General features: G+C 35.7%; 2 protein-coding genes across 4 annotated transcripts; both read right to left on the reverse strand.

Annotated features, from left to right (window-relative positions):
- Positions 1–785: 785 nt before the first annotated feature.
- LOC108332381 (protein ALTERED SEED GERMINATION 2) lies at positions 786–3,677 on the reverse strand. The gene is made up of 5 exons (XM_017567617.2): positions 3,295–3,677; positions 2,654–2,905; positions 2,280–2,423; positions 1,526–2,200; positions 786–1,386 (listed from the first exon to the last, which is right to left on the reverse strand). Exons 1-5 carry the CDS (start codon positions 3,427–3,429, stop codon positions 1,141–1,143), a joined length of 1,452 nt encoding a protein of 483 aa, XP_017423106.1. The 5' UTR covers positions 3,430–3,677; the 3' UTR covers positions 786–1,140.
- Positions 3,678–6,535: 2,858 nt separating this feature from the next.
- LOC108334014 (V-type proton ATPase subunit a1) lies at positions 6,536–26,408 on the reverse strand. 3 transcript variants are annotated; one of them, XM_017569593.2, is made up of 19 exons: positions 26,322–26,408; positions 25,932–26,209; positions 25,200–25,244; positions 24,699–24,821; positions 24,378–24,485; positions 23,935–24,048; positions 23,640–23,813; positions 23,331–23,468; positions 22,848–22,955; positions 17,735–17,842; positions 17,502–17,650; positions 11,911–12,064; positions 10,971–11,131; positions 9,129–9,335; positions 8,858–9,041; positions 8,683–8,766; positions 8,122–8,315; positions 7,972–8,031; positions 6,536–7,279 (listed from the first exon to the last, which is right to left on the reverse strand). In XM_017569593.2, the coding sequence occupies exons 2-19, from the start codon at positions 26,073–26,075 to the stop codon at positions 7,075–7,077; spliced, it is 2,460 nt and encodes an 819-aa protein (XP_017425082.1). In that variant the 5' UTR covers positions 26,076–26,209; positions 26,322–26,408; the 3' UTR covers positions 6,536–7,074. The 3 variants fall into 3 exon arrangements, with proteins under 3 accessions (XP_017425082.1, XP_017425081.1, XP_052726427.1); XM_017569592.2 differs by lacking the exon at positions 26,322–26,408 and having other exon boundaries at positions 25,932–26,315; XM_052870467.1 differs by lacking the exons at positions 6,536–7,279; positions 7,972–8,031; positions 26,322–26,408 and having other exon boundaries at positions 8,176–8,315; positions 8,661–8,766; positions 25,932–26,315.
- Between the last annotated feature and the right edge of the window lie 1,097 nt (positions 26,409–27,505).

Consider the following 27,505-nt stretch of genomic DNA (forward strand, 5'->3'; position numbering starts at 1 on the left):
GAGATCTTTAGAATAGAATTTATGAAATAAGATTTTTATGATAGAAGTTATGAAATAAGATTTTTATGATAGAATTTCCAAAATGCAGAGATACATTCCATAACAAGTTTTTTTTAATAAGATTTTCTGAACAAAATTTCCAAAACGCAAATATTGTCTTTCGAAACACATTAAATAGGTTCCAAAAAAAGCCCTCAAAATGTTTTTTTAATTTATTCTCTTCTTTTTCTTCTGCCATGTTCTTCATATCTTCTCTATACAGTGTCAATGAGGGCGGTGATAGTAGCCACCATAGCAGCAGTGGTGTGATGAAGTGGGTACTTATTTGAGTTTTTTCCTGTTATTATGGGAGTGCAATTAGTAATTGTGGCAGGAAGCAATAGTTTTCTTTCATTTATTTTCTTTTGGTATAATATTAGTATAATTTTTAATATTATACCATATCCTTGTGAGAAAACATGTATTACTCTTTACTGGATGAGATCAAGTTCAACATTGACCGTTTGTTTGGAGAAAAAGAAATTGGCCAGAAAGAAAGAACACATGTTTGAAGATGATTTTTCTACTGTTCGGCAAGAAAGAAATAAAAGATGTAAAATCTTGCTTCAAACTTTCCTTTTCCTAGAATAATGAAAATCATGATCAACTTTATATATTTCAATCATACCCTTTAGAAAAATATTAGACAACAGTTGAGTTCTATATTGTCAATCTATCATGACATAAAATCATAAAAAACTATAGATGAAAAACACCATTTACATTAAACATAATAAAATCAGGAGTAGGGTTACTCACTTATTTGTACATTGTCAAAACCGTTAACATTCAGCATTATAAAATCAAAAGGAGGGTTATTCACTTATTTCTACAGTATCAAATGTACACTTGCTTTAATTACCAACACAAATTTATACCTGTACATATGAAATAGTATATAAAAGCACTCTGCCTAAACTTCAACTTTGAACAATCCAGATTTTACACCTCTGCAGTGTCTTGCCTAATTATGTTTATTAGCACACGTTCCATACATGTATACGTATATGGTACTGCTTAGTGAAAAACAGTGAAGCTAACATCATTTAGTATTTCTAAAGAATTAGTCAGCCAAAGAAGCCAAACCCGCTAGTGTAAGCTTCAGCTAATGTTGCAATCTCTGGAATTTCCAGGAGAATCCTCTTCAGAAGAGGAATCACCATCCAAGCGTCCTAAAAGGTAGCCCTCTGCATCGTCGTCATCACTCATAATATCTGCCCTACTATGTCTCCTTTCAATATATGCCAATGTCTGCCGTCTCTGCAGGCGAAGAACATGCATTATAACATCAGGGGTAAGGGTTACTCGTGATCGGTCTTCTCTGCCTTGTCTGTTTGCCTCCATTATCTGGTCACATGAACAACAATCAGAAAATTAGAATATGAAAAAAAAAATGCATCAAACATATCCTGTGTAAGTAAAGAAAGTAGTTGAGTAATGGAAAGAGTATGAATGAAGGAAAACATAAAGACAGCATAGATGGTACCTCTTTCACATTTCCAGGAAGTGGAGGTATATCATTCCCTTGAGGAGCCCAGATTTTCACATTTTTTTCTATACCGCAAGTAGCAAGGATAGGTATATGAGGATGGGCCTCAAGTTGATTTACAACATGTTGATCGCCTACCATTAATCTCACCAGCTTAGCTTCCTTCTTCTTCCAGATGAATATATGACCACAATCTGAACCACTCAAGACATACTCATCATTCGGGCCAAAAAAATTCACCCCTTTAATTGTCTGTGCATTTCTGTGGCCTGAGTAAACCCGTGGCTCATTAGTGTTCTTCAAATCCTCAGATGAAGGTGAAGAACACATGCCCTCATTCTTTTGAAACAGATAGATGAGCTCATCATTATAAGAAACAAGGAGTTCACTTAAGCTTGAATAAGCCAATCCTGTAATATGGACATTATTTGAACCAATTAAGTGACGGGGGCAAAACGTTTTAACGGGTTGATCTGAATTTCTAGCTGAAACCCATTGACATTTTCTTATGTCATAAACGCGTGCATATTCATCAGAACCACCAACAGCAAAGTAATACGGATTTCTACAGTCAATCACAATGGAAGTCAACCCTATTTTGCTTGGAGTCTGTTTTCCTGTTGATGAGGAACAACAGAAAAGTTTTGTAGCAGAATTACTTCGCAAATCAAACTGCAAAAGAAACAAACTTATAACTGTATGGGGATAGCATAAAGGAGAGCTTCAACGTATGCTGTAATACTTGACTAACATGTTGAATAAATCCATCTTCACCAGAACTGTAAAATATGTGGGGACTTCCAGGCTCCACAGCAAGCTTATATACACAACCATGGTGCTTCCCCAACAATGTAGTCTCAACTCCACCATCCTCCCGGAAAAGGCCAAGCCTTACCTGTTAAAAAGCACGAGTTATGTCGACCTTAAATCAGAGTCTGGACTGTGGGTGTGGCGAATTATAGTAACATTTGGATGACCGACAAAAGGCATAACATCTTGGTAAAATTAATCAACACCCGTATACTACTTGTTCCCAAAAAAGAGGAAGCAAAGGGAATTGAAGCCTCCTATTTTGGAGCTACACAGAATATTTGATTTGATGCAGAATTTGACGGATTTATTTACCTGGCCATCACCAGCAGAAGTTATTATTCGACAATCACCGGAAAATGGCATAATCTTTGTCTGGAATATGTTGTCTGTGTGGCCAGATGGGTATGCAAGCAATCTAGCATTGGATGCCCAATTCCATAACATGACTTGTCGGTCATCAGAACCAGATACAAGAAGGTCACCAGTGGAGTTAAATTCCACCGCATTCACACACCCTCCGTGACCATCTAACTTCCCGTATAAATTCAAGCTCTTCACAAGCACCTGAAAGTGGAAATAAAATAACCCTCACAACAAAGCAAATAGATAGTTGTAAACTATTTTTTTTTTTAAATACAAAGCAAATTCTGTATCTTCGAAAAAAATCTCCATACAAATAGGAATTCAACAGTTAACAAAATGCTCAAGGAAATGAGTTATATATTAACTGTATGACATTGTCCGGAGTAAGGTTAACTTACACACATCATAAAACAAGATACCTACAAATCGCAGTTAATTGAGCGAATAGATTTTTCACTTTACATTCATTGAATTGTATTGTATAGGTTTGAAGTTACAATGAAAATATTTGGCAGTTGGCGATGATTAATCAGAGAAATTTGGAAAGGGAAAAATATGAAAACCGAATGTGAGAGAGAGATTGAGAAAACCTCGGAAGCAGAAAAGCGACGCGCAAAAGCGCTGGGATGAGAGAAGCCCAACTCTCTCCTGAAAATATCCGTAAAGCCACGTGGAGGTCTATTATTGGCATTCGTAATGCCCCTGTGATTATGGAGGTTTTCCATTTTGTTTTTTCTGAGAGTTTGCGTCGTCTGCTTGATACAGTTGCAGTTGCAGAAGAAGGTGTTTGATTCCTTCTGTGGAAGAGATGAGTGTTGAAGAGGCTAACTTAAGCGATTCTCCATTTCGCGAACGACGTGTCTTCATATGCAGACATGGGGGAGATTGCGTAGGCACAGATTCTCGTTTTAGATTTCGCCCATTCCGGTTGTCGTTGCCATCAGTTAACAGCGGTGAACGCAGTTACTCGACGAATTTCATGGACTGACCCAATTAAATATCACTTATCCAATCTGGACTCATGGCCCAAATACAACTTTAGGTATTTTTGTTGTTTTTTTTTAGATCAAATATATAAGGTTAATAATGTTTTTAGTTCAAAGAGAAATTGGATTTCAATCGAATTATGACCAAATTATATTTGACATTTAAAAAAAATTATATATCTAATAGTGGTAATAGTGAAAACACATGTGTTACACATGTTTGTGTTCACTTTTTTTTTATAATAAAAAATAATAAAATTATAATTATAAAAATAAATATAAATAATTTTTACAATTTAATTATAGATAATTTTTATTTATTTTATGAATAATTTTTATATATTTTTTTCAAGTACTTGATTTCAAAATCCAATTAAAAATATTTATTGAATTTCAAAATTTAGTTTAAGAAATTATTAAATTTAAAAATTTAAAAATTTTGAAATTTAATTTAAAATTTCGTCAAAATTTCAAAATTCAATTTTAGAACTCATCAAATTTTAAAATTAATCGAATTTCAAAATCTAATTAAAACACGAGATTTCAAAATTCAATTAAAAATCCAATTAGTATTGAAATTTAAACAAATTTTAACATATGAAATCCTATTATTCAATTTTTTATTATTAAAATTCAAAATCAGGTTATATTGGTTTAAATTTGGTTTTAAATTAATATTTAATAAATATTTTAAGTAGTATGATTTTCTTTTAAATATTAATATGAATTAAAAAATAAATTTTATTTTATTTTAATTTAACAAAAAATTAATAAAATTTATTAAATATTTTAATTAGTTTAATTTAATATTTTAATATATTTTAATATTTTAACATAATTTATTAAAACAAAACAAGTAAAACACATTTAAAAAAAAAGAATATAAAAATAAATAAATAAAACAATCAAAATAAAATTTTAAAAAATCAATATGAAATTTTGATATATGTAGAAAGTGTTCATCATATTTAAAAATTCGGGAGAAATAAATATTAAATTTTGAAATTTAGGAGAAATATTTACCAGATTTCAAAATCTGAGAAATGTTTACCAAAATATAAAATCTGAAAGATATCTTCACTGGATTTTGAAATTCAGTGAGTTTACATTGTATGTCAAAATTTGGTTAGTTTCTATATTGGATTTCAAAATATGATAAGTTCTTAAACTGAATCTATAAGTTCTTGAATTTCCAAATCTGATTAAGATGGATGGAAAATTGCTTTGCAAGAGTTTAAATGAAGGTAAGTTTAATATATTATTTCACTGAATTGAATCATTATAAAAATGTCATCAAATTTGATTTAACTTTAAAGTGATCATGTAATTATGAAAATGACATTTTAAATGAAAATTTTGTTGGAAATTAAATAAAACAGGATTTAATTTACCTTAGAGATAATAAAATACTCATACACTCTTTTGAAAAATGCTCATAGTCGTAATAAAAATAAAAAATATATTTAATTTTAAGTTAAAAAATAGAAAATGGTAAAGTTTAAAATAAACTATAATCTAGTTTAATTTTTAATTTAAAAATAACAACAATAATTCATATTTGAAAAAAAAGAGTAAAATCTTGAAAAAAAATGATCTTACTGTCAATGACAATATGTAAAATTAATTTGTAATAGATAAGAGAGAATATAATAATATATTTTTATATTAAAAAAAAACAACAATTTGACTCTCCCTGTAAAGCTATTTTTTTAACGAGATAAGAGAGAATATGATAAATATTTTTATAAGCTATAACTTTATATAGATAGTTGCGAATATAATAAATGAGTTAGGAGTGAAAAGAATCAATTCTCATTCTCGATAAAGCAAACACTTAAAATGCTATCATACTGACCAACGATTTAACAAACTTTCTCATCCTCCTTTTCATAATATTTTTTCTTGTTTTTCGCATTAATTACATTCAACATTGATACTAATGCACTTTGTGATCTTGAGTATATATTTAAACGAATTTCATTATACAAGTTTTTTTTAGAGGAAAAAATTATAAAAAAAACAATTCTTTATAAGTCAACTAAAATTTGTTTCTTATAAATTGAAATTGTACTGTATACAAATTAAAATATATATATATATATATATATATATATATATATATATATATATATATATATATATATATATATATATAATATAAACGAGCGTTCATATATTAACTTATGCATGAGTTAATTTAGTTTATAGATAGATTAATTTAAATGTTTTTATTTTTCAATTGCTTTTAATAATCCAATCAATTTTATCAAGATCAAACTTTGCACAAGGCATACAGAAATTGAAAAAACAATTACAATATACTCCATAATCCAATATCGCCATAGTATTTTTTATCAATGTGAATAAAGCATTAAAAAAACCTAAAATAGCACGATACAAAAGAGCATGTTCATAACTTTCTGCAATCCATAAAAAAGCTTCCCATTACTTTGAAATATTCTCCTCAATCCATTCACTGGAAGCGCGTCCATTTCCTTGTAATATGTTGGTTGTGTTGTGTCATCTATCTCAGAGAAGTTACTTTAACAAAAACAGCTAATTACTACTTTTTCATTTACATATTAAAACATTCATGCCATTGAAAAACGACGCTTTAAAAACACATGTGTAGAAATTAAACGTAAAAATAAGAATTTATTGGACCATTATAAGTTATAAATAAACTCATAATATAAATCCTTAAAAAGATAAGAAATTATTGAATAACACTAAAATTTAATTAAACAATTAAACAAATATATAAGTATTTATTCAACTTGACAGACAGTGGAAGTGACATTTCAAATTGTAAGTTGCCAAAATTGGCATTATACAAGCTCATCCAGATGGCATTATTCAACTTCAGATTTCCATATATTTGATCAATCATTACAAAAGAAGATTGGGGTTCTATAACTTCATCTATCAACATAAAAAAAAATTCAGAAAAATTGGTTATTTCCCTGCAAATCCTGACCTACATCATGTATATATATGTATGTAACCCCAAACAACCAAAATCCAGTAGCTACACTCTGATGGATTCCAACCCCTCTTTACAAAAAATTACTCTAAACAGTGTCTTCCCTTGCCCTTGGCTCCTCTGTTTCCTATTCTAAGCAAAAGAAAAATAATACAAAACTATAAAGCAGGTATTCTGTTAGAGATACTTTCCATGACCATCGGCACTGAGATCTTCTTACAACCCCATAGCCACAGGAAATGAGCAGGAATATTTTGTTGTCAGGTCAATATCAAGCAGGAATATTACCAAGAAAACCTAACAACCATAGCCACTAAATTACAAATTCTCATTTTGTGCTTCCTTCACTTGTGTAAATATCCCTTGCATATATTTGCCATGAATCAGCATATATAAATGGATCAATCATCTTCCTCCGTTAAGGAAGCAAATGAAAAAGGTCTGAACTTATAGCCATCGCCATGGTAGAATTTATTTTGGAATTCTACCCAGTGAAGCCGCAGCGCATGAAGAAAAGCACTAAGACTCTCCATCATTAGTAGTATAAAGGCAGTTGCAAAGGAGAAAACGGTGAGCCCCACCAACCGAATGATAAGATTGTCATATCTGTATTAAATATATCCAGGAATGACATTTATTAAAGAATAAGATTATATATACACACAACAATGGAATGAAAAAACATTACAGATAGACAATTCCGAAAGCTAAAATATTGAAATTATAAACCAAGTAGAGAGATAGATAATTCTAAAAGCTAAAATATTGAAATTATAACCCAAACACAGGTTTTCCATGAGGCTTCGAATATAACCAAATTTGCAGTATATATAATATATTAATTGTAGAACCAATATTTATTATTACAAAAAATTGATCGGCCTTAATTTTTATGATGGATACATTAATAAAACAAAACACGAACACATTATCTTTTTAAAAATTAATGTACCTCAAAAATATCTTTTAGACTTATCCCGGGAAGAGATAAAAAACTGTTTCTAACTAAAATCAAGGCAAAATTTTGATTCACTTTAGTCCCTAAAATCAAAGCATCCATCTCATTGTGATCTTTTGCTTATGAAAATTGTGATATCGTGATCACTATCTAAAAAAAAAAAAAAAGAGGGGAAAAAACCAAACAGTTTTTTAGGGGCTAAAAATGAATAGTTGTGGACTAAATACATTTTCACCCACAAGCGGGTTTATTTATTAAACATTTCAGTAATGCTAAACAATACAGAAAAATCTTAATAGCAATGTTGAAAGTAATATAACACGTTATTAGACAAACTTACCCCCAAGCTAAAAGCAGGACTTTCTCATAGAAAACAGTAGAAAGTTCAGAGTGAGCCAAACTGTACAATTGGAAATTAAAATTAGACAAGGAACAACAAGCCATAATATAGGAATACATGGAGATGAAGGAAAATGGTGACTGTGCAAACCTTAATGCCCAAAGACGAAGATATGATGCTGTATTAGAAACAGAACCTAGAACAAATTCAATGGAATGGATCATTTGGTGAACAAAGACTTCACTGAAATTGAATTCTTCATGATGTTGTCTGGCAGAATCAGGCTCAGCCTCAAGATCCACCTCAGAAGTGTTCAGTAAGCCATAACTACGACCTTGAAATCTCTATACAATGCCAGAAAGACAAAAGATTAATAATCTTGACAAACTCCTCAGCATCAACTCCTTAATTACTAACTGCAATGAAAGTGTGGAACAAAGACAAACTATATGCAGAAAAGCTGTCAGCACAGCTGACAGGAGTGATAAGTAATTTATTACTTAAACATATTGATTCAAAAGAAAATCAATCTTATAATGCTTGTCAAGGAGAATCAATTTTCAGCAACTTTATACAGAAATTCGCTGCCAAAAGGGGGAAACTCAAGCCAAGCACATGTAAATATCGATCAATACAATAAAGTAATCTTGCTGAATATAATTACAAACTTTCAAGCAAGAAAACCATACACAAAACAGGTAGATGTGGCACCTCAGTATGAAGCTTCTTTAATATAAAAGGTTTTGGAAAGAGCATCCATGGAACTGCAATTACAGCCAAAAGCAATAACACAATCTGCACAACAAAGCACTAATTTAGAATGATGAAAAAAAGCAAGAAACACCAAACTATTATTCAACAATGAATAGAAGAACGAGAATCATACTTGAAGTGGTCTTTGGCCCCAGAACAACTGATTCTCGCCAAGATTGTCCGTGGGGCTTAAAAACATGTATATCATTACATGATAAAGGTCTGCTTGAGAGCCAGTACACCACTTAACAACAATGAGAAGGGAAAGATACCCAAATAGACAGTTAAGGAAAATCATCTGTGGCACAAACTGGTACCTGGTAATAACATAAAGAGCAAATTAAATCAACTACAAAAGAATGGCACAATAATATCAGCACAGGCCAAGCAGAATAGTGAGACACCTTATATCCAATGAGCTTCCAAAGAACCGTGCATTAAAATAACTTAATATAATTCCTAAGTTCATATGTGCGACACCAAACAAAATGGACATCTTCATCTTCAAAGAATTCAGGAAAGGCAATTCTGAACGACTTCCACGCCAGCTGGGATCCACACCAAATGGGTATGGATCTTGGTATTTGACTAAACCAATAGTATGTGCATCCCTGATAAAAGGTGAGGAATGTTGAAACATTAGACAGCACCAAGGTTAAAACCTGGATGCGTACAAAAAACAAGAAATTGCAGAATAGGTTTCAAAATGTAAATTCACATCCAATACATTTATAATTAGAACAACTTGAAGGAGGAAAAGGATATAAAACAAATAAAGTAAATGAAAGTAGTGCAACTGTGCAGGAGATTCCAACCAAACTATTCCCAATGACATAAATATGAAGATAAAAAACTGAGTGAAAAGTGAATCATTACTCAATAGTCCTGGATTATGTCAATGGTTGCATAGTAAATCTTCTGGTCGTTAAAACAGTAAACTCACATAGGATAGCAGGACATTTAAAGCCATTTGTAACTTATATTCTCTTCTTAAATACGACACCCAGCTTTATACCTGTTATTCTCTTTTTAATCTGGATACGCAGTTGTACAATACACGTATACACAGAAGTGTAGCTGATTATAGGAAAAATAAGCTAGGACTAAAAACTACCTCGGTCCTTTATATAAAACACAAATACCTAATTCATCAAGATTAATAAAGCTGTTAAATTGGTTAATTTTAATTAATAATGCCATAAGTTTTAACTTTATTCCTAAAATATCCATGGAATTAATGGTTTAATAGGTAGTTATATTTGATGACACCACTCAATTTAAGGGTAATTTCTTCAACCAATGAGTATTTATGCCTCATTGTTAATAGCCCAATAATAAATGCATCTACTACTGTTATGGGAAATGAGTAGACATCACATTAATAAACATGTATAAAGGAACTTAGTAGTTAATACATTTGAAAATGATCTTGTGTTTCTCAGAATTAGGAAAAAAAAATGCACTATTATATTAAGCACTGTAAATAGTAGTGTGTGTACTCTCCAGTGTGTGTGTGTGTGTGGGGGGGGGGGGGGGGGGGGGGAGGTGGGGGTGAATTGAGTGTTTTTGGATACTTTTCTTAGTTTAACAGGTGACATATAAAGGACAGTACTCCTTAACAGATACATGAAACACAGACAGACAAATATATATATATATATGCACAATCTTTAATAAAAACCAACATGATATATAGCAGTCAAGAAAACTATTCTAGAACTATTGCAAAAAGAGATCTATCCTAGAACTATTCTAAAAATGGTGTGGAAAATATTGAAAAAGTGGCAGGAAAAAATTAAGTGGCAGCAAAAGTAGTCAGTAGAAAATCATGCAAAGGAGCAGGAAAAATGAGAGGGGCGAAAATCTGTGAAATTGGGAGCGGGAATGGGCAAGAAAATGGATGAACCCTCAATCATGTAAATTTGCGTGTCTGTGTGCATGTATGTATGTGTGTAATGTGAGAGGAGTGAATCTCAATGATATAATTCAAATAATATTGATAATTTTTGTATGAAGATTTACTCTTCACACCTCAATCGCTCTCTTACTACAAATGTCCCAATGTAAATAGATGTAAATAGATAGATAGATAAACAACTCTGGCAAACTATTGAAAAATGTTGATTGTACAAGCCAAGTAAAATAGTTACATATCCAATCAATTAGTAAGGCATGGTATACCAGATATTAAGACAAAAAAATAATTAACTAATACGAAATCATACACTCAGAGACAAATAGAACACCTGCAAGAACTATCGCGGCATTTGTATGCAGATGCACCAAATATGTGGAAAGGGACAGAGAAGAATTCATTGTAGATTAAGCCACAATAGATTGAAAATAGAGCCATTAGAAGAAGCACATAGCGCCCACCAAACAGCATCTCCATAAAGCTTCCAAGTTTCTGGCAGAAATTAAAAAATAAAAATAAAACTTGTGAGCGTGAATTGCAACCAACAGCAGAATAAAAGTAAACAATAGAGTAATGATAGACAGTCATTTCAATATAACATTTCAATTTTCAATATATTTGGGGGAAAAGAAGCAATGCTGGCATCCAAGAAACAAAATCCACCATAAAGCTAATTCATTCTGATGGAAAATGGTATTCACACTGGAATTACAGGGAAATAATAGAGCAGAGCTCTGTTTTCAGCAACAGAAGCAAGAAGAATAACAGATAGAAATGAAAAATATAGAGTTAAATTCAGAAGCAGTAACGCTATTCTGCCCCTACACCAAACCCTCCCAGAATGCATTCCCTCCCTTGTATTCCCTCTATTCCCAGTGCTTTCCACACTTCTTTTATCATTAATTTACTGCCATCTGTCCACTCTACCCGGCTCCTCTAATAAACTCCACCTCAGTTCCCATCTTGCCCTTATAATTTACTATCTCTTTATTTGGTATACGCAAACTGGAAGCCCAGCAATGGGAATTTGAATGCTCGGCAGCTAATAAAAAGCTTCATTGACACCAACCCTGATGACCCTACTTAGATGTAGAAGGAAAAGGAACATTCAAATGTGACATGTCTCAACTAAATACTATGTTTCACCCAAGATGAACCACAACATATCTCACGCCAGTATGTGCATTTCGCCTGATCTTCCATCACCAACAACGTAATTTTGGGTACATTTCCAATATTATATTATTGTATTACAGTTAGAATGAAATTACCTGTGTGCTGAGCTTGTTTTCACGTGCTATAAGAACCAATGCTCCTAGCAACAGGCAAATTCCATGACCCCAGTCCCCAAACATCATAGCAAATAGGAAAGGGAATATAATAGTTGTGTAAACTGCAGGATTCGCCTCTTGGTATCTTGCAACACTGCCATGTAAAAGGGCTATTAGGAATCTAATCATTGTCGTGGGTTTATGAAATAGCTAGGAAGCTAAATAACTAGTATCGATCATGTTAAATCCCTAGAATCAATCCGGAAAACAAATTCAAACAATAAAATGTTATAGTAATATTACATGATTTAACTGCCAAGGAAGTTTTGAAAACCCTTGAACAGACATTCGATCCAGAAACAAGTTTAAAATTAAAAACAGTAAAAAGGGTGGGAAAAAGACAATTCCTGCACCTTCCCGTCAGCAAATGTTAATTTTGTGCAGTACTGAGATCAGGTTAATACTTGAAATTTGTCCCCTTCACTCCCCACATACAAAGCTTTGCTATCCTTCTTCACTTATCTAATCACTCAAATACCCCACCCATAAGACAATTCAAATTGTGGACTCCATCAGAAGATTGGTGAAAGAAACTTAAGGTGAAACATATATTAAAAACTTACAAATAGTTTTCTTTCACGGAAAGTTTATCTTTTCAAGAAATAAGTGATACGTACCCAGGTGTTAGGGAAGTCAATGAACCCTTGATTCAAGGAGGAGGAAATAATAAAAATAGGTGGGGCAGAGTTTATAAGAGAAGAGAAAAGGGTGACGTGGCTTTGTGAGGGAAATGTGTTAGTTAGAAGAGAGAGAAAAAGAGTATGGGTTGTTATATATTATGAGGTGTAGGATGTGAGAGGGAACACGTTTTGTTTTCGGTGGAGTGGGAGGAGAAGAATTATTACGATTCTTCTCAAGAGCTTGGCTCTGGGCAGAGGGTCCTGGAACCTTCTGAGTTTTTTGTTTTATCATAATAGTGAATTTTCACCATTCCACTTTTCACACTTCATATTTTCGATTGTTCCATTTATTCGTAAACTCTGATTTCTATTAATTGGTCCGACTTGCCGGATCAATATTTCTTGATCGGAAACCATGCCACCAAGAAAGAACAATGTTCAAGGAGAACGGGCAGTTGAGGAGAATGAGGCGGAGCTTGTAGTGGGTGAGGTAGCTAAACTCAAAGCGGTGGTCGAGGAGCTTGTGGCGCAATCGTTGCAGAGCCAAACCAACTTAGAGAAGTTGCGTAAGGATTCAGCAGAACAGATCGTAACCATACGCAGAGAAGCCGCTGAGAAGGGAGTATTTATGATCAATTGGCTGCCATAAAACAAATAGGAAGTATCGAAGAATATATTACAAGTTTTGAATGTCTCATTGCCCAGGTGCCACGAATGCCCGATGAACAGTATTTTTCGTATTTTACACAAGGGATGAAGTATGAAATACGTGCGAGAATACAAAGCTTGCACGTGGCACATCCTTTGTCCAGGGGGCACATGATGAATGTAGCTTGCGCCATCGATGTGGAGATATCAGGGAGAAATAAAGTATGGCAGGGAAGGGAAGAGTCACAAGGGGACAGATCTCAAGTAGGGTACCGACCCATTTTGACTGTGGTGGGAAAAACTGGTCCAAAACAAAATGGGGGAAGTTGGGGAGGAAATGGGCCTGGCCCAAGTGTTCAGAAGGATTGGGGTGCGAAGAGTAAAGGGGGGTCACGTGATAGAGGAGAAAATCATCTTTCCTATCAAGAACTTCTCGACCAAAAACAAAGGGGCTCGTGTTTCAATGCGGTGGGATGTACGGTCCCCTTCATCAATGTCCTATTAAGCAACTGAGGGTGATGAAGAGGAAAATGAGGAGAGGGATGACGAAGATGAGGTGGTGGCAGAATGCACAACGTTAAATCTATGCTCCCTCACGAGAGACCGAAATGATCAACCGAGGACTATGAAGCTACGTGGGCTGATTGGGGAGATTCCGATGTTGTTCTTGGTCGATAGCGTTGCCACACACAATTTTCTTTCGCGAAAGCTTGTCGAAGCTTTGGGTTGGCAGTGGGAAAGAACCAAACAAATGAAGATTTTGATGGGAGATGGACACAAATCCGAGACTCAAGGGATTTGTCGAGGTATCAAAGTAAGCATTGATGATGGTGAGTTTGAAATTGATGCTTATCTCTTCGATTTGGAGGACATGGACGTGATATTGGGGATGTCATGGTTAACAACGTTGGGAGAGACCACTGTGGATTGGAAAAAATAGCGGATGAAGATCCAAACCCAGCAAGGCGAGAAACTGCTAAGAGGGGTCCCTCATGGGGATTCATTATTAATTTCAGTGTGTGGGGTGTTGGAGGAAAGAGAGAAGATGGAAGTTGCAGAGTTGGGTACAGAGCAACGGTGTGTCTTAAACCACTTGCTGTAGCATTTCAGAGATGTGTTTGAAGAGCCTAAGGGGCTACCTCCTATCCGTGTAAAGGAACACAAAATTCATCTCAAACCAGGACAAGAACCCATTAACGTGAGGCCTTACAGATATGCGTATCATCAGAAGAATGAAATTGAGAGACAAGTGCAAGAGTTAATTGAAGTGGGTCATATCAGGCACAGCCAGAGTGCTTATTCTAGCCCAGTCATTTTGGTGAAGAAAAAAAATAACAAATGGCGCATGTGTGTGTTGATTATCGAGCTTTGAACAAGGCCACTATTCCAGATAAATTTCCAATCCCAGTTATTGAGAAGTTATTGGATGAGCTGCATGGGGCCAAATATTTCTCTAAGTTGGACCTCCGTTCAGGATATCATCGAGTCAGAATGAGGGAGGAAGACATTCCAAAGACAGCATTCCGAACCCATGAAGGTCCCTATGAGTACCTCGTGATGCCCTTTGGACTTATGAATGTGCCGTCGACATTCCAAGCTCTCATGAATGAAGTTTTTCGGACGCTGTTGAGACGAGGGGTATTGGTGTGTTTTGATGACATACTCGTGTACAGCCGCAGTTGGGAAGAGCATATGCAATTGCTTGAGAAGGTGTTGAGAGATCACCAATTATTTGCGACAAGGAAAAATGTTTGTTTGGCCATGAGAAGGTGGAGTGTTTGGGGCATATCATTTCCATACAGGGAGTTGCGGTGGACCCAACGAAGGTTAGTAGTGTGTTAGAGTGGCCAATTCCCAAGAACGTGAAGGGAGTTCGTGGATTTTTGGGTCTCACAGGCTATTATTGTAAGTTCATAAAAGATTATGGTAAGATAGCTAAACCACTAATAGAGCTTACTAGAAAGGATGGATTTGGGTGGAATGAATGAGCTCAAGAAGCATTTGATGAGCTCAAACGAAGGGTCACTTCAGCACCAGTGTTGAGGCTCCCTAATTTTGAAGAAGAGTTCGTCCGGGAATGTGATGTCTCGGGGACAGGGATTGGAGCGATCCTAATGCAGGGAAAAAGACATGTGGCGTACTATAGCAAGGCCTTGAGTTCACGCAACTTGACTAAGTCAGCCTACGAAAGAGAGTTGATGGCAGTGGCAGTGGCATTGGCTATCCAACATTGGAGACCTTATCTTTTGGGTCGCAAATTTACTGTTTTTTTATACCAGAAGAGTCTTAAGCAATTAATGCAGCAAAGGATAACAACAGGAGGACAACAAAACTGGTTGGCTAGACTATTAGGCTATAATTTTGAGATTGGTTATAAGCCTGGCAAAGAAAATCAAGGGGCAGATGCTCTATCCCGAAGTAGAGATGAAGGAGAAATGAAGAGCATGGTGTCTTTTCTAGTTTGGTTAGATTGGCAAGACCTTAATGCAGCGGTACATGTTGATGATAAATTGAAGAAGTTAATAGAAGAAATGAAGGTTGGACAAGTTTATGTGGGATATGAATATAAACAAGGTGTTTTATATTATAAGGACCGCTTAGTGGTACCGGAGAAATCTGTGTGGGTCAATAGGTTATTGGAAGAAGCTCACTCTACTCCGCAAGGGGGTCATTCAGGGTTCTACCGAACCTACAGAAGAATTGCAGCCAATGTGTATTGGAAAGGAATGAAGAAAGATGTCCAACAATTTGTCCAAGCATGTGATACCTGTCAGAGGCAGAAATACATAACAGCAGCCCCTAATGGTTTATTTCAGCCTTTACCGATTCTGGAAAGAGTTTGGGAGGATATCAGTATGGACTTCATTACTGGATTGCCCCGGTCTAAAGGATTTGAAGCAATTTTGGTAGTAGTGGATCATTTAACAAAATACTGCCATTTTGTTCCCCTTAAACATCCTTATACGGCAAAGTCCTTAGCTGAGATTTTTGTAAAAGAAGTAATAAGGCTGCATGGAGTACCAAATTCGGTGGTGAGTGATAGGGATCCTATATTCATGAGCTTGTTTTGGAGGGAGCTCTTTAAGATGCAAGGAACAAAGCTGAAAATGAGCACGGCGTATCATCCGCAATCGGACGAACAGACTGAGGTAACTAATCGATGTCTAGAGACTTACCTCATATGTTTTATTACTGATCAACGCAAAACATGGGTGATTTGGATGCCGTGGGCAGAGTTGTGGTTTAATACCACTTATCACAGCTCCACGCAAATGACTCCTTTTGAAGCGGTGTATGGAAGACCTCCTCCTAAGATTGTACAGGTGGTTCAAGGAGAGGTGAGGGTAGCAGCTGTTCAAAAGGATCTTCTGGAGAGAGATGAAGCATTAAGACAGTTGAAGTCCATTTATTGCGTGCCCAAGACAGAATGATGATTCAGGCTAATAAGCATCGAAGGGAAAGACATTTTCCTGTGGGAGATCTTGTGTTTTTGAAGTTGAAACAGAATAGACAGCAGTCGGTCATAAGCAGAATTAATCATAAATTAAGTGCTAAATACTATGGACCATTTGAAGTAGAGGAGAAAGTAGGAGAGGTGGCATATCGTCTGAAATTACCACCTACTTCAAAGATCCATCTTGTTTTTCATGTATCTTTGCTGAAGAAGGCGGTGGGCAAGTATAAGGTTGAGGATGCTCTCCCTACATGGTTAGATGATGACAGAGCCGAAGTATTAGTTCCTATGGCCATATTAGCCACTAGGAACTACACCAAAAGAGGGGAAACTAAGAAGCAAGAACTGGTTCAATGGAGGGAACATAATGCAGACGAAGCAACTTGGGAAGATGTGAGAGGGGACACGTTTGTAGGATGTGAGAGGGGACACGTTTTGTTTTCGATGGAGTGGGAGGAGAAGAATTATTACGATTCTTCTCAGGAGCTTGGCTCTGGGCAGAGGGTCCTGGAACCTTCTAAGTTTTCTGTTTTATCATAATAGTGAATTTTCACTATTCCACTTTTCACACTTCATATTTTCGATTGTTCCATTTATTCGTAAACTCTGATTTCTATTAATAAGCTCAACATGTTAGAGGTAGAACATATACCTATCAGACAGAGGTATGGCATATAATGCAAATTTCTAACTTCAGAAAAGACAATGCATATAAACCTCTCCAAAAATTACTACAAGATATTCAATAATTCATGTGGCAGCTACTAAAGAAACTATACAAGGTCAATATTAATAGTAACTACGCTCACCCGTATGCATCAACAATTTCTTGATATGGATTTGTGAAAGTGTTGGTCCGAAAGTATGTAGGTGGTGATTCCACTGCCTCTAGTGGATGGAAGATTATGCCAACTTGAGAATTGCTATCAAAAGTTGCACGTTGCAGTGCCTCCTGCATCTGGAAAATCATTAAATGCAAGCTCTTTATTAGAAAATGAATACTGATGATTTTTCAATTATTAAAATTTTTGGGAAGAAATACCTGTGTTTTGGCAAGCAGAGGGCACCAGCCCTCTCCCACAAGACATTTTTTTGTAACATCGAAGTTTAACATGTTCAGTGTATCGTACACAGCCTTCTCTCTTCTTACCTAGGACAAATTGATAAGGATGAGATCTATTGGTACAAAATATATATCTATTACACGTGCACATTAATCAGATATTAGGACTTAAGATTGAAACTGTAAAATAATTCTAGAGGGCTTGATTGATCCCTCTCACAATCTTCTATTTATAAGAATAAATTGATACACAAATACATGATAAATAGGGTAACCCTAGACACAATATAATCATGATAAATAGGGTAATCCTAGACATAATATAATCATGATAAATAGGGTAACCCTTGACACACTATAATGATGATAAAATAGGATAAATATCCTAACACTCCCCCTCAAGCTGGAGCATACAAATTGTATGTACCAAGCTTGGAACAAATAAACTCAATCCGAGGACCCCTTAATGACTTGGTCAATACATCTGCGAGTTGATCGTTTGACCCAATAAACTCAGTACATATTTCTTTGGTCAACAACTTTTCACGAACAAAATGACAATCAATTTCTATATGTTTAGTCCTCTCGTGAAACACTGGATTTGATGCAATGTGGAGAGCAGCTTGATTGTCGCAATACATCTTCATAGTATGGATGTCACAAAATTTAACCTCTTGAAGGAATTGTTTCACCCATATAAGTTCACATGTTAGTGATGCCATTGCCCTATACTCGGCTTCTGCGGTTGATCGAGCTACTACATTCTGTTTCTTACTTTTCCATGAAATAATGTTTCCTCCCAGAAAAACACAATATCCTGTTGTAGACCGTCTATCAATAGGTGAACCTGCCCAATCTGCATCACAATACCCAGAGACATGAATGCTTCCTTTATCTTCATATAACAATCTTTGCCCGGGAGCCTTCTTTACATACCTTAGAATGCGAATGAGAGCATTCCAATGGTCAATACATGGAGCCTGCATGAACTGACTAACCACTCCAACTGCAAAGGATAGATCTGGCCTTGTAATAGTGAGATAAATCAGTTTGCCAACCAGCCTCCTATACCTCTCTGGATCGGAGAATAATTCACCTTCTTCTGTCCTTAATTTCTGGTTTGGGTCCATGGGACTGTCTACCGGTCTACAATCAATCATGCCTGTTTCTTGTAATATATCAAGAGCATACTTCCTTTGGGAGATTACAACTCCATCTTTTGATTGCGCTACTTCAATGCCTAAGAAATATTTGAGACTTCCAAGATCCTTGGTTTGAAAATGTCTACACAAGTACTCTTTTAGTTGAGATATTCCAACAGCATCATTTCCTGTAATGACAATATCATCAACATATACTATTAAGTAAACACATTTCCCGAGAGAAGAATGACAATAAAAAACTGAATGGTCTGCTTCACTGCGTTTTAGCCCAAATTTTTGAACAATGGAGCTAAACTTTCCAAACCAAGCACGTGGGGATTGCTTGAGGCCATATAGAGATCGATGCAATTTGCATACCATACCAGACTCCCCCTGAGCAACAAACCCTGGAGGTTGCTCCATATAAACTTCTTCCTCAAGATCACCATGTAGGAAGGCATTCTTGATATCCAATTGATGAAGTGGCCAGTGACGAATGGCTGCCATGGCAAAGAAGAGACGAATAGTAGTCATCTTGGCTACAGGAGAGAAAGTGTCACAATAATCAAGACCATAAACTTGAGTGTAACCTTTTGCAACAAGCCGAGCTTTGAGCCGATCAATTTCACCATCAGGGCCAACTTTAACTGCATACACCCATCGACAACCAACCGCCTTTTTTCCTGGGGGAAGGGGCACCAGCTCCCAAGTATTACTGTGGTCAAGAGCCTGCATTTCTGCAATCATAGCTTGTCGCCATCCAGGATGATCAAGTGCTTCTTTCACATTCTTGGGTATAACAACAGAGGACACTGAGGATAAAAGAGAAAAATAGGAGGGCGACAATCGATGATAGCTTAGAAAATTATAAATGGGATGAGGGTTCCGAGTGGAACGAGTACCTTTTCTGAGGGCAATAGGCCATGCTGAATCATTTGCACCAGGAGGCGTGGGAGGAGGTGACGAGGGAGAAGAATCTGAAGTAGGAGATTCACCATTGTCTTGGGGAGGTGGACTATCCATTGGGGCCCTGTGTGGGATGATCTCAGTATGTGGAGAAACAGGTGTAGAAGGATTGTGATCATGACTGGGAATGACAGAGACAGTGGAGCTATTTGACTCAACCATTGGAATAGGAAGGACCTGCTGGAGGATAGAAACATCCTGAACAGATGGAGAGAAGTAAGGAGTCTGTTCAAAGAATGTGACATTGGCAGACATGTAATACTTCTTAGTTTCAGGAGAGTAACACCGATATCCTTTTTGAAGTCGAGAATAGCCTAAGAAGACACATTTGAGAGCGCGAGCGGAGAGTTTGTCTAGACCTGGAGACATGTCATGAACAAAACATACACAGCCAAACACTCGGGGAGATGTATGAAAGAGAGGATCATTAGGAAACAAAATGGAGAAAGGGACTTTATTATCAAGAGAGGAGGAGGGCATCCTATTAATAAGATAACATGCAGTTAAGATGGCATCCCCCAGTGATGGACAGGAATATGGGCACCAAGCAAAAGGGTACGAGCAGTTTCAACCAAGTGTCTATTTTTTCGTTCTGCTATACCATTTTGCTGTGGTGTATGAGGACAAGTAGACTGATGTAAGATACCATGGGAACTCAAGATGGCAGAAAAGGAGGATGAAAAATACTCTTTGGCATTATCACTTCTTAATATTTTGATTACTTGACCAAATTGATTCTTGATTTCATTCAAAAAGGATGTAAAGATAACTAACAATTCAGAACGATTTTTCATAAGATAAACCCAAGTACATCTTGAATATTCATCAATAAAGGTAACAAAATATCTATAACCAAAGGAGGAGATACGACTAGGTCCCCATATATCAGAATGGATGATGGAAAAACTAGAATTACATATTGATTGAGACCTTTTAGGAAAGGAAGATCTAACATGTTTTCCTAATTGACATGACTCACATTCTAAGGTTTGGAGACCACTAAGTTCAGGACACATCTTTTTTAATTTGGACAAATGAGGATGGCCAAGTCGATCATGTAGCACTTTAGGATTAAGAGCAGCAACACAAGACACCCTTGGACGAGATCCAAAATGGTATAATCCGCCAGCTTCATATCCTTCTCCAATCTGTCTCCCCGAACCACGCTCCTGTATAACAAAAGATTTATGATCAAAGGTTATTGAACAATTTAACATTTTAGTCAACTGGCTTAAGGAAATTAAATTAAACGGACAATTAGGGACAAAAAGGACTGAGTTGAGATTGAGGGAGGGAGACAAAGAAACATGACCGACTCCTTTGGAAGAAGTTTTAGATCCATTTGCAAGGGTTATGAAATGAGGTTTTTCTCGAAAGGAAATAGATGAGAACAAAGAGGTATTACCAGAAATGTGATCAGAAGCACCTGAGTCAATTACCCATGAATTTTGACATTCCATAGATTGAGAAACGCAGGTTGTTGATGTATTGGGAGATTGAGATGGTTGTGCCAAGCTGTTAGACTTTAACCTTAAATACTCTTGATATTCATCCTCAGAAAACATAGAAGTAGAGGTTTCAGTTTTCAAAGTGGAAGTTTCAGTCTTCGAAATATTGGCGGTTTTGGAAGGGAAACCATGTAAGGAGTAGCAATTCTCTTGAGTATGACCCATCCTTTTACAATATGTGCATTGAGTACGTCCCCGACCTCCTCGTCCTCCTCCTCTAGTGCCACGTCCTCCTCTTCCTCGTGTGGCAACCATGACAGATGGTTCCACTAGTTCATGCGCTTCTTGAGTTTGAGATACCGGGACACGCAGAAGGCGAGTGGTCAATGTTTCCATAGAGGGGACCTCATGACTAGTTAGAAGTTGATCTCTGAGATGATCAAAATCGGGATGTAGGGCACGAAGGATCAACACCATGTAGAATTTGTCTAGTTTCTTTTTTATATCCTCTAATGGATCTACTTCCAAAAACATCCTAAGTTCTTCGACAGCAGATTGGGCTTCAGTCATGAAGGACACCATATCATGGTCTGTCATTTTAAGAGATGCAAGTTTATTCGTAGTGTCATAGAGACGTTGAATATCGTTGGCATAAATGCTTTGGGCTTTCTTCCAAAAGGAGTGACAAGTTTTGAAAGCCCTCAAAGATACAAAAAGTTTGGGTTCCACTGATTGCCATAACAGGGCACACAACTGGAAATCTGCTTGTTTCCACTGATCAGCTTTTTCAGTAGGCACATGGCTTCCATCTCGCTCAAGGTGGTCATAATGCCCTTGGCCAAGGAACCACATTTCAACGGCAGCAGACCATGATAGATAATTTTTTCCATTTAGCTTCTCGGAGGTAATTGATGGACTTCCAGAGAAGGAAAGAGTACTGCCAGACGCCATTTCTGAAGAAGACGAATAGTACTAACGAAGAACAAGAAAACCCTAAGGGTTTAGACGAAGGAAACTTTGACAGTGATGGACGACGGTGGCCGGCAATGGCGGGCGGTGGCCGGCGGTGACGGTGGCCGGACGGTGGCCGGAGACGGTGGCCGGCGACGGCCGACGGTGGCCGACGGTTGACGGTGGCCGGCGGCGGGCAGCGGCGGGCGACAAAGAACTGTGGCGCCGGACAAATATATATTACGAGACAGAAACCAGAGCGGGATCGACCCGCTCTGATACCAACTTAAGATTGAAACTGTAAAATAATTCTAGAGGGCTTGATTGATCCCTCTCACAATCTTCTATTTATAAGAATAAATTGATACACAAATACATGATAAATAGGGTAACCCTAGACACAATATAATCATGATAAATAGGGTAATCCTAGACATAATATAATCATGATAAATAGGGTAACCCTTGACACACTATAATGATGATAAAATAGGATAAATATCCTAACATTAGGAATGGTTTGTAGTAGAAACTTAGATAAAATAAAGATCTTATTGAATAAGACACAAAGAAGCAAACTCTTACCATGTTCATCCATTTCCCTAGATGGTCTGCAACAGAAGCTAGAGCCTTGTTCCGGTGCCTAATCCCGGCTTCCAAAGTTGCCTCTAAGTCTGTAAGACGGGATGAAACCTGTACCAAAAAATAAACGTTTCCACTATAAGCATCATATTTGCAACTATTTGTATGTGTAGTTAGTTAAGGTGAAACATACAACATGAATATTAAGTATAAGGTACAGTTGAATTCGATTGAGTATCCAAACTACACTTACCACATTCATACCATGAATGGTACTGCTAAAAAAGAAACTCAAAAAACTGATGGCATATAATTAGGTATAGGTGCTGCTAATTGAAAAAGAGTCTGTATTACAAGAGCAATATATGGAGTTCAAAAGTATTAGTTTAAATCACAGACAAATACGCTCGAACCACATTTCATAATGAAAAAACACTATAATTTAAGAGACCAAAAATAACATATTCCTAGCTGAAGCACACTCACCTCTCTAGTTATTTGCCTCTGCTTGCTAATATCTTCAGGAACAGGATAACAATTTGCACCGAATGCCTCACAAATTTTCAGAATCTTTGTTCTTGCCTGTTCCCCAGAGAAAAACACGACAAACACTGTTTTTTCAATCTGAAAAGGAAAACCACAGAAGTCAGAGTTATTATGCATAGAAAATGGGAATACAAGCCAACTAGGATCAGGAACTCAAAATGACAAATACAGATTGAAAGAGGAGGGGGGAAGAAGGAAACAAAGAGCTCAATTATCAATCTTCTTAGAGGTAAAAAGAAGGAAGAAAACCATCTCAGTTGAAGCAGGATCCATGATTTGTTCATCAGCTGGTTCCTGGTTGAATAGCATATTGCCTCTTGTAGCACGAAATAACATTCTTTCAAACCTAAGAACCTTGGATTTACAGATTATCCCACTGATAAATCTTAAACCAGACGAATTTGATGACTGAGGCCTCCTTTCCTGTAATAAACAATTTAGAATAGTGCACTTGCAGAATGAAATAATATTTGAAAATTAGTGACAGTATCTGTCCTAATCATGCTAAAAGATATGAAGGATGATAAAGGATACAACAAAAAACCTGTTCAAGCAAAGATGCTGTCTCTACATAGGCATCATTTGAAAATACATTCTCTTGTAGTTCTCTTTCATCTGAAAGTGCAAGGTTATGACTTGAAACAAGAAAGCCACATGCCTGAAATTTACCCAAAAACTTATATCTTGAATACATGACAAAAGGCATTGCGAAGATATTTTACTCATTAAAAGAACATGGTGAATTCATGAATTAAAAATAAATACAATACTGGAATTGGATGGAATACATTATAAAGAAAGCAGATAAAATAATATAAAAAAAGTGTATAACTAATGTTAAATTATGATAATCATAATCATTATTTGCTAACTCAACTTCAACAGGAAGCTTAATGTAACCAAAATAACAGGAAGCAAAAACATCTTCAGTACTTAAAGATAACCTGGAATATGCTCACCACAAAATATACCCAGGGAAAAACATACCTTTTGTAATACAATCTTGAATTCCAAGAGTTCATTATATGATTGCCGGAGTTTATCACTATTAGAGTTCATTTCAATCAGCTCATGTTCATGTTCAGCAAGTTGTATCTGGAATAAAAATAAAGCAAACAAAAAGTATATTGTCAGATTTAAGAATGAAAATCTTTGATCACACTCGCAAAACCGCAAAGTGATTACCACTAAATTATGTTAGAGCATCGTGTTACTATTGACAGCATGGCACAATGTAACCCAAGTGCTAACTCTAAGTCCGTCAGGCAGTAATCAATTGTGAGAAAAGAATAAAAAATAGAAACAGACCTCCAAATCCTCCAAGTCAATATCTGGTTGCAATGCAGTACGAGAAGAAGACAAGAGGCCAGCTTTACTGATTTGATCCTTGAAGAATCTTAGTTTTCTTGACATTTCTGCACATCGTTTGACCTGCCAAAGAGATGCAATTAATATTAATCATTAGAAGAATCGGAAAGAGAATCTTAAAGTGAAGTTGTAATTCTCAATGTCTCAATGCGAGAGGGAGTACATTTATATAGACTCTGAGAACTGTCTCTAACAACCTAAACCTATACTAGTTGATGACTTAGCACTATATAGGACAGACATAACAGCTAGGCTAACTTGACTGAGAAAAGGCATGTCTCTCTATTATAGATACTGCTATATGATTACACAGTCACTATATAACGAACCCCTGCAGGGATTATATCTCCAACTGTAATAAGGGAGGACACAAAAACATTACCACAATCATAATTGTACCAGTAAATTAACAGGAATTCTCATTTGTGCAATGCAGATTACCTGATTAACAAATGTTCTCTGGAAGGGACTTTTATCAGCATTTAACTGCAAACAAGAAAACAGTATCAATAGAAATGCAATGATGACAAACCACAGAAAACTTTTACTCCAGCAACATCCAATCCATAAAATTTACAAGGCCGGCCAAAATGTATTTCTACTATACAAAGAAGGAAAGAAATTAGTTTGAACTACAAATGTTTCCTATAAGACCATCAAAAGCCCAACAACTCTCAAGACGCGTAGCGATTATTGCATGTTGTGTGGACAGATCTCGACCACTTATTAAGCAACTACCGAGGAGGGCGCCCTATAACATTCTAAAACAGATGCTAATGACCTAATAAAAACAACAGTTCTGAAAAAAAAAAGTAATCCCGAACACAACAAGACCTGAGCAATGAAACTGGTCAACCATAAGTGAAACCAAAAACCACTACGTCCTGAATTACTAGCCGAATTCACCGTTATCATCAGCATTTGAATATACATTGAATCCCACAGTGCTGCGTTTTCATCATTCCTAGAGGTCCACACTCAGTTCAACTAACATCCAAACAAAAGAACATACTAATTCAAGCTACACCGCGACGCAGGAATGTATAAGCGCCAAAACTCCACACTCAGCTCAAATAAGACCTTGAGAAGCAATGCAAAGAAGAAAAGTGCAAAGAAAAGAGGAAATGGCAAGGAATCTCGAAAGAGCTTGGTCGGATCTGGAAGAGAACTTACGTCGCGGAATTGGAGAAGACCGAGTTCGCCTAAATAGGAGATGGCGCGGTGTGCGGACTCGGCCGGAATGATGAGCTGAATAAAGGTCATCTTCTCAGATCGCATCAGATCCATCGGCGGCAAGTTTTCGATGAACTGCTCCATTTTCTCGATCGAGAAAATGGATCTTCCTCTAGATCTGAGCCCTGTCAAGTTTCGAGAAGTGGGAGAAGAAGACACTGTTTATCTGCTTTCAGTTCCCCTCTCCAACCGCAATTAGAATCGGAAATTTTCGGTGCCTTGCAAAGTATGATAGAAAAGAAATAAAGTGGGACAAATATTTATAATAACTATATAAAATATATATGAAGAACTATAAGTTGTCTCTCTTTTGAGTAAAAATTCCCCAACCTCGTCCGCTACGAATGCACCGGGTGACGGTGCGGTCATATATCACAATCTAATGGCATGCGCCCTGTAATTTTAGCCGTCAATGGAGTAATGTGTATCTGGTATGACTTTATTTTTTTAATTGACTTTTTCACTTTTAGAAGTTGAAAAAAAATAATTTTTATCTTAATGAGTAAAAACACTATCTAAACACAAGTAAAATGGTTTTTTAACTACCACCTAATTATAAAATCAAGTTTAACACTCATCTGAAGTTATTTACGTGTGTGATCATGGAAAATACTTACCACTAAAATTTATATTTACTAAGGTTATATCTTACAGGATAATATTTATTTTGATGTATAGAAAAAGAAAAGTTTTCTAAATATATAAACTTTATTGTAATCCGAATTTGTAGTAAATGTATATGTATTGCAATAAATGTATATGTATATATGTTAAACACACACCTTATATTTTGGATCTTGAAAGAAAAACAATATTTTGACAAAATAACTAACCGTTTTTATTTGTACAGATTATTTTAATTACTCAGATTTTCTTTAAATTTTTTTTAAGTTAAAATAAAAATAATTAATTGGTTTATGTAGTTGACCAAATTTTACAAATTGGCAACTATATTTATAAATAATTAATTTTAGTCTGTATAAACACTTTTTTTTTATTTTTACCTTTTATAACTTTAGATGATAAAAACTAGAAAAAGCTAAAAATATGTACTATATAGCTTAAAAAATTTGCACAATTTATTTTAGTCTATATAGACACTCTTCTTATTTTTTACTTTTTATAACTTTAGATGATAAAGACTAGAAAAAGTTTAACGTATGTACTATATAGGTTAAAAGTTTTGCACAATTTTTTTTTAAGTATCATAAAGGTTAATTTCTGCCTAACATACTGTAATAATATAATATAGTTATAAACTAAAAAAACAAATAAAAGATTGGTAGTCTTTAAAAAGAGTCTGGATTTTTTTTTTTAATTTATTAATGGCATAAATACAAGATTAAAAATAGATGTCATTATGTCTGAAAATGACTAAAAACTTTGTGGTGCATTCAAAGATAAGTCTCTTTTGTTTTTAATTTAGTATGTTTTTATTTATTTAGAACTAGAATTACACTAGTTTTTATTTTCTTTTCTTTTTGTCTTTTTATGCATATTTACATTTTGTTTTT

The sequence above is a fragment of the Vigna angularis genome, chromosome 11, assembly GCF_016808095.1.
Source record: "Vigna angularis cultivar LongXiaoDou No.4 chromosome 11, ASM1680809v1, whole genome shotgun sequence".
In the NCBI taxonomy this organism is placed as follows: Eukaryota; Viridiplantae; Streptophyta; class Magnoliopsida; order Fabales; family Fabaceae; genus Vigna; species Vigna angularis.